The 8587-nt window shown below is 37.7% G+C and overlaps 2 protein-coding genes across 4 annotated transcripts; both read left to right on the top strand.

Moving 5' to 3' along the window:
- On the top strand, positions 1-3179 carry LOC126606941 (uncharacterized). 2 transcript variants are annotated; one of them, XR_007617429.1, is made up of 7 exons: positions 1-587; positions 747-845; positions 1152-1329; positions 1736-1833; positions 1927-2312; positions 2587-2648; positions 2809-2874. XR_007617429.1 is itself a non-coding variant. In XM_050274338.1 (6 exons), exons 1-6 carry the CDS (start codon positions 108-110, stop codon positions 2921-2923), a joined length of 1032 nt encoding a protein of 343 aa, XP_050130295.1. In that variant the 5' UTR covers positions 2-107; the 3' UTR covers positions 2924-3179. The 2 variants fall into 2 exon arrangements, 1 of the variants encoding a protein (XP_050130295.1); XM_050274338.1 differs by lacking the exon at positions 1927-2312 and having other exon boundaries at positions 2-587; positions 2809-3179.
- A 1075-nt stretch (positions 3180-4254) lies between these two features.
- LOC126606940 (lipoyl synthase, chloroplastic) lies at positions 4255-7332 on the top strand. 2 transcript variants are annotated; one of them, XR_007617428.1, is made up of 7 exons: positions 4255-4373; positions 4517-5128; positions 5398-5555; positions 6148-6319; positions 6625-6735; positions 6863-7026; positions 7118-7332. XR_007617428.1 is itself a non-coding variant. In XM_050274336.1 (6 exons), the coding sequence occupies exons 1-6, from the start codon at positions 4362-4364 to the stop codon at positions 6947-6949; spliced, it is 1152 nt and encodes a 383-aa protein (XP_050130293.1). In that variant the 5' UTR covers positions 4255-4361; the 3' UTR covers positions 6950-7332. The 2 variants fall into 2 exon arrangements, 1 of the variants encoding a protein (XP_050130293.1); XM_050274336.1 differs by having other exon boundaries at positions 6863-7332.
- Positions 7333-8587: the final 1255 nt, after the last annotated feature.

Below are 8587 nucleotides of genomic sequence, written 5' to 3'. Positions count from 1 at the left end.
TTGAAAAATCACTTTAACCACACCCACCACGGCCAGAGTTGCAATTTTCGAAAGAATAAGGTTGCGGGCCTGGCTCCGAGCGGCAAGCGAAGTGAAGGGACTTGCTCATGGCTTTTGCTTCTGCGACTTGCTTTTCTTCCCAACTCGAACTGAAACTGCTTCCCCGCGGCCTCGCCGCCAACAGTCCCCTATTGGTATTTCCTTCTTATAATAGTCGTCGTTTCAGACCTCTCAGTCCGACACTCAAAGCAAGCAGACCCTTTTCCGGCGTTGTATCGGCTGCGGCGAAGGGTAATTCGCATTCGAATTCAAATTCCGTTGGAATCAAAACCAGTAAAGCAGCAGCGGAAGAAGAGGAAGTAGTGGAAGAGGTGGAAGAGGATTTACCGTGGATTCAGGAGAAGGCCTTGGACGTGGTAGAGTTCACGGGCTCCGTCACACAGGCGATTCCTGGACCCAGAGTGGGCACCAGCTCTCTCCCTTGGATTCTGGCTCTCCCTCTCACCTATGCCGGTCTCACTTTCGTCATTGCCCTTGTCAAGACCATCAAAAAGTTTTCTTCCCCTCGACATAAACGCAAGAAACTGGTCAATTGTCTTCTTCGTCTTCTTCATCTTCTTATTATTTTCCTGTCCACTGGTTATTGGGGTTTAGGGTTTAGGAAGTAAATTAATGGTGGTTAATTTGGTATTTTCTAATTGCTTTCGTCTTAATTGATTCATTGTCTAATGATGACAAACAAACAGGTGAATAAAAATGCTATGCTATGCAAATCAATAGACGAATTGTTTCAGAGGGGTGCAGATGAAGTCAAACCCGATGCCTTGCACCAGCTTGTGCAGAAGGTGACATATCTTCTACTATTACATATGCAATTCAGATGCAGTGTCATAATTTGCCATATCATGATTACACTTTTGTCAACTGCTGAACCAAGCAATTGCGTTTGTTGTCTTATTCTTCAAAATTATTTATTCATTCAATTCGATTGATGGTTTTTCTGGGGAAGCACTTTCAAGTTCAGCTGTATATCTCTTCTTACATTGATAAATTGTTTATCCAATGAATGAGTACTGCGTCCTTCTATTAATTTTCATTTGTGTTACACTTTGCCACTTTGAGTTTGATAACAACTGCTTAATAATTTCTAGACTGGTTTTAGCATGGAGGAAATTTTGCGAAAGTACATTCGGTATACTTTGAATGAAAAACTATTCAACCCAGACGTGGTTTCCAACTTAATTCAGCTCAGAAAAGCTTCAATGTTCGATGATTCTCAAGTTGCTGAAATTCTGAATGAAATTTCAAGAAGAATTGTACGAGACAAGGGTAAGCTGACTCATCGAAGAACTGCTCTCATAACTTGTATGGTCTAATTACATAATATCGCCTTTTCCATGGGAAAATATATAATCTGATGAGGACATGTTGGGAAAGTAAACCACTCCCTCCTACCTATGAGTTACCAAAGATGGATGCTCCTAGTGCGCTCCAATAGCGCTTTTTCTACCAATACTACTCTATTGATGACGTTATCTCTTTGCCATTTTATCTTCTTTATTTGTTGTTGTCCATCTTGTTAGTGTCGTACTGGTTTTTTTTCATCCATGGATTTCCAAAATACATTCAACTAATTGACTGTTTAACCTTTTAACAAAATCATACCATAAAAAGTTGGAGAAATTCCTTCCAAGACTTTGCTATCAGTTGCTGACAACGTGTTTTCAACTTCCAGGCCCAGTTGTAATGGATGTTTCAGGCTACACTGAAAGAGGTTTCAAGAGAAAATTAGCTGTTCAATCCCTTTTTGGAAAGGTTTTCTATCTGTCAGAGGTAAGGGACTGAACACTCAAAATTATGAGCTTGACATACTCTTTGTATATTTCAGTTTTTCTCACCTTTTCTTTTTTCTTTTTTTGTCTCTAGAAATCTTACTCGTATGGTCACATGATAGTTATATTGTGGTAATCTTCCAGTTATGGTTATGTCCAGTCAGACATCGTGGAAACCTACCTCGTGATAAGAGAAAAATATTGCACTTATTTTGTTTAAGTTCCCAAATACGGCCTTACCAATTTTTGCACATTGGAGAAATTCTGGTTGCGTGACTGGTATACTGTGATGAGAGGGCTGTCTGGAAAAATTTTCTGCCCTCAAATGCTCCTTGGAGTGGTCAAACATGTTTTGTGAGAAGCATGAGGATGGCTGAAACATGTGACACTGCTCTAGTGATTGAATATGAATTGTGGGCACAGAAATGGGTCATTTTGGTACCATAGCCTCAAGATTCTGAACTTTTGCTGAAGCATGATGTGAGTTAGTGTTTGGCCTGGAAATTTATAGATTAAATTGGCTGCATCGGTAGAACTCAAATTTATACAAGAGCAGAAAAGTTTTCTGAGAAATCTGCGGATAATCACAAAAAAAGCTCCATTGTTCTTGAGGCATTTTATGATGATTTTGTTTGTTACATCTTGGTTATTTTGTAAATTATGTACCCTTAGTTTGGTATGTTAATTATTTTCATGGAAAATTAGGGTTTTTAGAGTTTAGTATGTCAATAACCTTCATGGGAAATTTTTGCAGCTTCCAGAGTTCTGTTCGAGGGATAGCTCCTTAATTGTCAAAGAAATATTTGGCGTTACTGAGTAGGCCTCTATCCCTAATCTTCAGCTCTTTGAATTCTTGTAAAAGAATGAGGGAAAAAGAAATGTCCATTCCATTGTGATCCGAACAAAACTTTACGATTGCTGTTTTCAGCGCTAATAACTAATGTTTTTTTCTCTTTTCATTTTCTCTTGTTCCCAGTGAAGATGCGGATAAGTTACGGATACATACACTTTCTGAAGCAGGGGATATAGATTCGTTAGAAAAGATGGTTGATGGTTCAGATTCAGATGATTCTGGTCACGGCTCTCCTTGATTCACATGCACCGTATCCACGTCGTTTGGCACGGAAAAGAAAAGTGAAGGAGGAGGACGGAGCCTCAAGGCGCGCCTTATAAACGTAAATCTCTTTGGTTTCATGATCATGTGGAATTCAAAATCCAAATTTTGTCACAGAGTTATGTTTGAACTTCACTTTTAAATGTGATACTATTGGATTTATGTACTTGGAAATTACTTATATATGTGGGGACGGAGTAATATAAGGTGGCGACGTACAAGTTGCTTGGGCACACCGTCTGTTTTGTTGTTCCATGACCAGGTCAGTTGTTGCCTTTTTTTCACATTATAATTTTGAGACTGAGACCGCATCATCGACCTGCAGTCCAACTTCGTCGAGTCTACCGTAATCTCTACCGTCCATAATGGCTGATGGGAGTCCATCTGTGAAAGACAAAGAAAATGCCATGCAATACCAGTGACGCCGAACGTTAAAGCTTCGATGGTGGATACAACTCTTACCAGCAATGTATCAAACAAGTTTGAAGGTCATTTGGGTTAAATGAACTTTCACCTTCTATTCTTTTTTTTTTTTGACATTTCAAGTTTCGAATCATGGACTAGCCTATTGATATTCTTCTTATTCTTACCCACCTACGTTACTAGGCTAACTCAGACTCAGTAACTCCTAATGAGTCCATGCTAGCTACATTCAAATATTGGTAATTTTTTAATTTTGTACTTTGCCGTGCAGTTGTAAATTTGGTGATTAAGGGCTCATAGTTTCCTGACAAGTGAAAGGGGGATCGTTGTTTACTCAAATTTCCACTTTAGGCCTTTTTATTGGTTTGTATAATATGGATTTTCATATTGTACGTGTATGGTTTATATCTATAAGCTCTTTGTATATAAAGAGAGAAGACAAATTTAATGAAACATTCATAATACCAAAAAATCTTACTCCCTTTTTACAACTATTAAAATGAACAATTTTATTAAATAAGAGAAAATTAGTAAAAGAGTCGAAACAAAAACAACACCACGTGGAGGGAGTTACTAACCATTTCTTTTTAACTCTTTTTATAATCATAAATTGTAAAATTAAGGTTTTTCTTCAAATAAAATCAAAATATCCAAAAAATAATAAATTTCAATTAAAAAAGAGAAAATTAATAAAGTTATATTATTAAGCCACAAGGTTTATGGATAATTTTCTTATAATGACAAAATTTCGGGACCTTTGCTTACAAAGTTATGAAAAATAGTATTTATACTGATGACAAGATAGTAAATTAGATAGGTCAAGTGAATTACGAATTTTATTTTAGTTTTTATATAACAATATATATTTTCACATCACAACTGGAAATAATTAGTAGGAATAGCAAGTGCAACGGCCCCTGCCAAACCAAATGGACGCATGACGGCAGTTACAAGGGTGAGGCTGAGCACAGTTACAAGAACATTGGACTGGAATGCGCCTTGAGGTACTAACAAGCTCTCCCTCCTCCTTCACAGTTCACACCTTCACCCTCGCACCTGGACCTTGTATTTGCAATTGCAGTTGAAGAGTCGTAAGTCCAAACTCCTAAACCCCTGGATTGGATTGGATTGGATTGTTGGGTTGTAGAAATCTAGATATTCTAGACAGGAAATTGAGGAAGAATTGAAGACGATGATGATTCAGCTGCAATCCCAAGTTTCATCATCATCATCATGCCCAGTGGGCCCAATCTCATTTGAGGTTCCGAAAGGCCGGATGTCTGCCTTGAATGTACGATCAGGAGGACGACGACGAGGAATACGATGTAAGGCGGTGGCGGTGGGAATGGGGCCTTACACGGGGAGAGACCCAGATGCGAAGAAGGCGGAATGGCTAAGGCAGAAAGCCCCCCAGGGACACAAGTACGGGGAGGTCAAGGAGTCCTTGTCCCGTCTGAATCTCAAGACGGTGTGCGAGGAGGCCCAGTGCCCTAACATCGGCGAATGTTGGAATGGAGGTGGCGATGGCATTTCCACTGCCACCATCATGCTCCTCGGAGACACCTGCACCCGCGGCTGTCGCTTCTGTGCCGTCAAGACCAGCCGGACTCCTCCACCTCCCGATCCCATGGAGCCTCTCCACACTGCCACCGCCGTTGCCAGCTGGGGCGTCGATTATATTGTTTTAACCAGTGTTGATCGCGATGACCTGGCCGATGGTGGAAGCGGACATTTTGCTCGCACCGTCCAAGCCCTCAAGGTTGGTTGGTTTGCTAATTAATCAGCTTGCTTGCTTTAGTTTCACTACTTTGATTGGTTGAATGCATTATATGTCTGATGATCTGGCTTTTAACGTAAGACTCTCATAAGAGCATAGAGTAATGCGAAACAGACAACTTCTTTCTTTTAGAATAACAATAATAATAATCATCTCTTAATTGCTTGATTGACTTATTGATTGTTGTACTTCTTCTTCATTCATCAATACAATATACAATACAAGGTTTACATACTCTCTTCGCTCTGTAGACTCTCAAGCCTGACATCATGGTTGAGTGTTTAACTTCCGACTTTCGCGGTGACTTGACGGCTGTACACACTCTGCTTTACTCTGGACTTGATGTTTTTGCACACAACATTGAGACCGTCAAACGCCTCCAGCGAATTGTCAGAGACCCTCGCGCTGGGTAAGCTAGCTGCACTCCCCCTTATCTTCATTTATCTCTTTTCCTAAAGTCTTTCGGTTATGTATTTCGTAATTCGTAGTGAAGTGCACGTGTTGTCCGACTTGGATGGTTGCACCATATGACATGCTTTTGTGCGAACATATAATATAAGGGTAATGCTAAGTAAACCAAAATTTTAAACCATGTGTCACCAATAGGAAATAAGCACGTTAATCAACACTTAGGTAATAATTCAATCATCAACGACCTCATCATTTAGTTTACAAAATTTGATTTAAAAATTGGCATTACCTATTATATAAATCATTTGCATGCATACCATCTTTCCCTCCTAAAATCATGTTTGGAACTATGGCTTGACACATATGGGCTATGCATGCTCCAAGTTTAAGTTAACATTCAACGATAGAAAATGCACCTAGGGTTAAACTTTCATGTACTTTAGGTAACAGTTCCATATCATAAAGGTAAGTCACACAAATGATAGCCAAAAGGGACCATAACAATACTTGTCGAGGCTTCATATGTATTTGTTGTATACTAGGAAATGAAGTCAATGGCCTGGAGAAGTTTGCTTAATGTGGTAATGCAGGTATGAGCAAAGCTTATCTGTTCTAAGACATGCAAAGCAAAGCAAGAAGGGGATGATAACAAAAACTTCTATAATGTTGGGCCTGGGAGAAACAGACAATGAGTTGAAGGAAACCATGGCTGATTTAAGGGCTATAGATGTTGATATATTGACACTTGGACAATATTTACAGGTTGGTTAAACCAGCATAGCTTTCATGTATTTAGCTTTGGCTATTTTCATGCAAATACGTTGGAACTTACAGACTGTAAGGCTGGTGTCATTGTGTTTGAGTGTCCAAGGTTGGACTTGGATTTTTGACAGTCTATTCTTGTTGTATGCTTGAAAAAGGGCTGTAATCTGGCCCATGGTAATTTTTATTTTCCATAAGCAATCCGCTTCTATTGTTTCTGAGGCAAACATCAGATGAGACTAAGTTACATTCCAGTAGAATTTGGTGATAAAGATTTTGATTTTAAATTGCTTAAATTGCTGCAGCCAACTCCATTACATTTGACTGTCAAAGAATATGTCGCCCCTGAGAAATTCGTTTTCTGGAAGGAATATGGGGAGTCTATTGGATTTCGTTATGTAGCCAGTGGCCCCTTGGTAAGATGAAATTAACGTCAGGTTTACAGATGTTGTGGATTATCTTTCGTTGCTATTCTTGATTGAATGCAGTTATCTAGTTTACCATTCTTGATGAAAAAAATCTTTGCATCCATTAATTTTTCAGGTCCGGTCCTCGTATAGGGCAGGGGAACTGTTTGTTAAAACAATGGTCAGGGAAATGGCTAACAGCTCTACTGGCGTACCTCAGTAACTTATGGACTTCAATATGGATGGCTACTTTGCAATGAGCTGATAACCATAAATTGTTAGAGGGTCTGAATTTCCAAGGTTTGCCATATATATAAATTTTGGATCAATTGAGAATGTTGATGTGCCGCAATCATTTGTTTATTAATCATAGTTTACTTTGGCATTCCAGTTGCGAACACGGGTGTGTCGGAACGAGGATTTTCCCATCTTTCTGTTAACATTTCATTTCAAATTAGGAGAGGAAATAGAGTTACGTTGGTTGCAAACTTGCAATTTCAAGTGGATGGACTAGTACGATGGTAGCTGCTTTGATGAACATTTGCAGTTGCTTTTGCTTTAAATAAATATGGATAATATTGAATCAATGATAGGTTTTTGGGCCAATGATTTGCATGTTATTTTTTCAAAATGTTTGATTGAAAACCTTATTTTCTTCGAGTGGAGCTTATATTTATGAGTCAAGGGCAGGACATGATGAGAGCAGCAAAGCAACCTAACCTTTTCGTTTTTTTTATTAGCAGTAGCAAATTTTTTCATTCTGAACCAAAAGGAGAAGGCAAGGCACATTTGATTTGAGTCATCCGTCTTGTTGTATCATGACATGTTGTCTAAGAATTTGAAAAATAAAAAACTTAACTCAGTAAATTACAAGTACATAGGAGCACACTGTTGCGATAACCAAAAAATATGTATAAGTTTTATTAGTAAGACATGTTATGTTGCGGCTTTGTGTCCTATTTTCTTGTTTTGGTCAAAATATATACTGTGTTTTCAATGAAAGGATTAAAGAATTTTTTGGGTTGTTTCAAAGTATTCAGTAGTTTAATTTTTTAACCATTTAAAAATTAAGATGCAACAATTGCAATCCTTGAGCACCTCAAGAATTTTGCGCGTCCATTACTGCAAGGGACACTGTCTTTTGGGTGGTGACTGACTGTCGGCATTTCAAAGTTCTGGACATCTATTTTGCCTGCCTGCTGTCTGCCTCCTTATTTGCCAATTGCCAAAAGCTGATTATTTGTTTGCTTATTTATTTTTAATTTTTGGTTAAAATATAAAAAAAAATTACAGCCTAGATATCAATAATAACAATAATAATATTGAATATCTCTTGGTTAAAAGAGGAAGAACGTTACTATGTAATACTTAGAAAATAGTAACAAATCCAAGCAATAATTTCTTTATTTTTTTTTGTCAGACATATCGCCCTTTATGTTAAATTTAATAGACCTTAATCTTAAAAATAATTCGAAAGAAAGTGCAACTCTTGTTTTGAATACCATAATTTATATTTCTACTTCAGAAAAAATAATAGTTTGATAAGCAGTGTATTAACTTTGTTTTTTTTTTTTTAACAAATCAAATTATCTATATTAAAAAAAAGAATGAATAAGCCTTCATCTTTGACGATAATCAAAGTCTTATTTTAGATATACTACAAAATCTCTTTTGTTTAACGATGAGTGCTTTTATTCAATGAGATAATGAAAAAGAAAATGAAAAAGAAAGATGCTGGTAAGATTCTCATATTTCTCATGGTGTCATGGTGAGACCGATCTGATGGGTTGAATATTTTTACTTTTAATTTTACTTTTAGCCTTATGTTAGTTAAACAGTAAAAGAGAGAGCGCAGTGGGTT

This window comes from Malus sylvestris, chromosome 16 (assembly GCF_916048215.2).
Source record: "Malus sylvestris chromosome 16, drMalSylv7.2, whole genome shotgun sequence".
Taxonomy (NCBI): domain Eukaryota; kingdom Viridiplantae; phylum Streptophyta; class Magnoliopsida; order Rosales; family Rosaceae; genus Malus; species Malus sylvestris.
Note: the sequence above shows the minus strand (reverse complement) of the source record. Positions and strands in the feature narration are given on the sequence as shown.

Bases quoted from the DNA above. Each gene is read 5' to 3' on its own strand.
- LOC126606941 (XM_050274338.1), top strand. From the start codon at position 108: ATGGCTTTTGCTTCTGCGACTTGCTTTTCTTCCCAACTCGAACTGAAA. The intron at 588-746 runs GTCAATTGTCTT...ACAAACAAACAG, and splicing joins GACATAAACGCAAGAAACTG to GTGAATAAAAATGCTATGCT. The intron at 846-1,151 runs GTGACATATCTT...AATAATTTCTAG, and splicing joins TGCACCAGCTTGTGCAGAAG to ACTGGTTTTAGCATGGAGGA.
- LOC126606940 (XM_050274336.1), top strand. The intron at 5,556-6,147 runs GTAAGCTAGCTG...GTGGTAATGCAG, and splicing joins GTCAGAGACCCTCGCGCTGG to GTATGAGCAAAGCTTATCTG. The intron at 6,320-6,624 runs GTTGGTTAAACC...AAATTGCTGCAG, and splicing joins CACTTGGACAATATTTACAG to CCAACTCCATTACATTTGAC.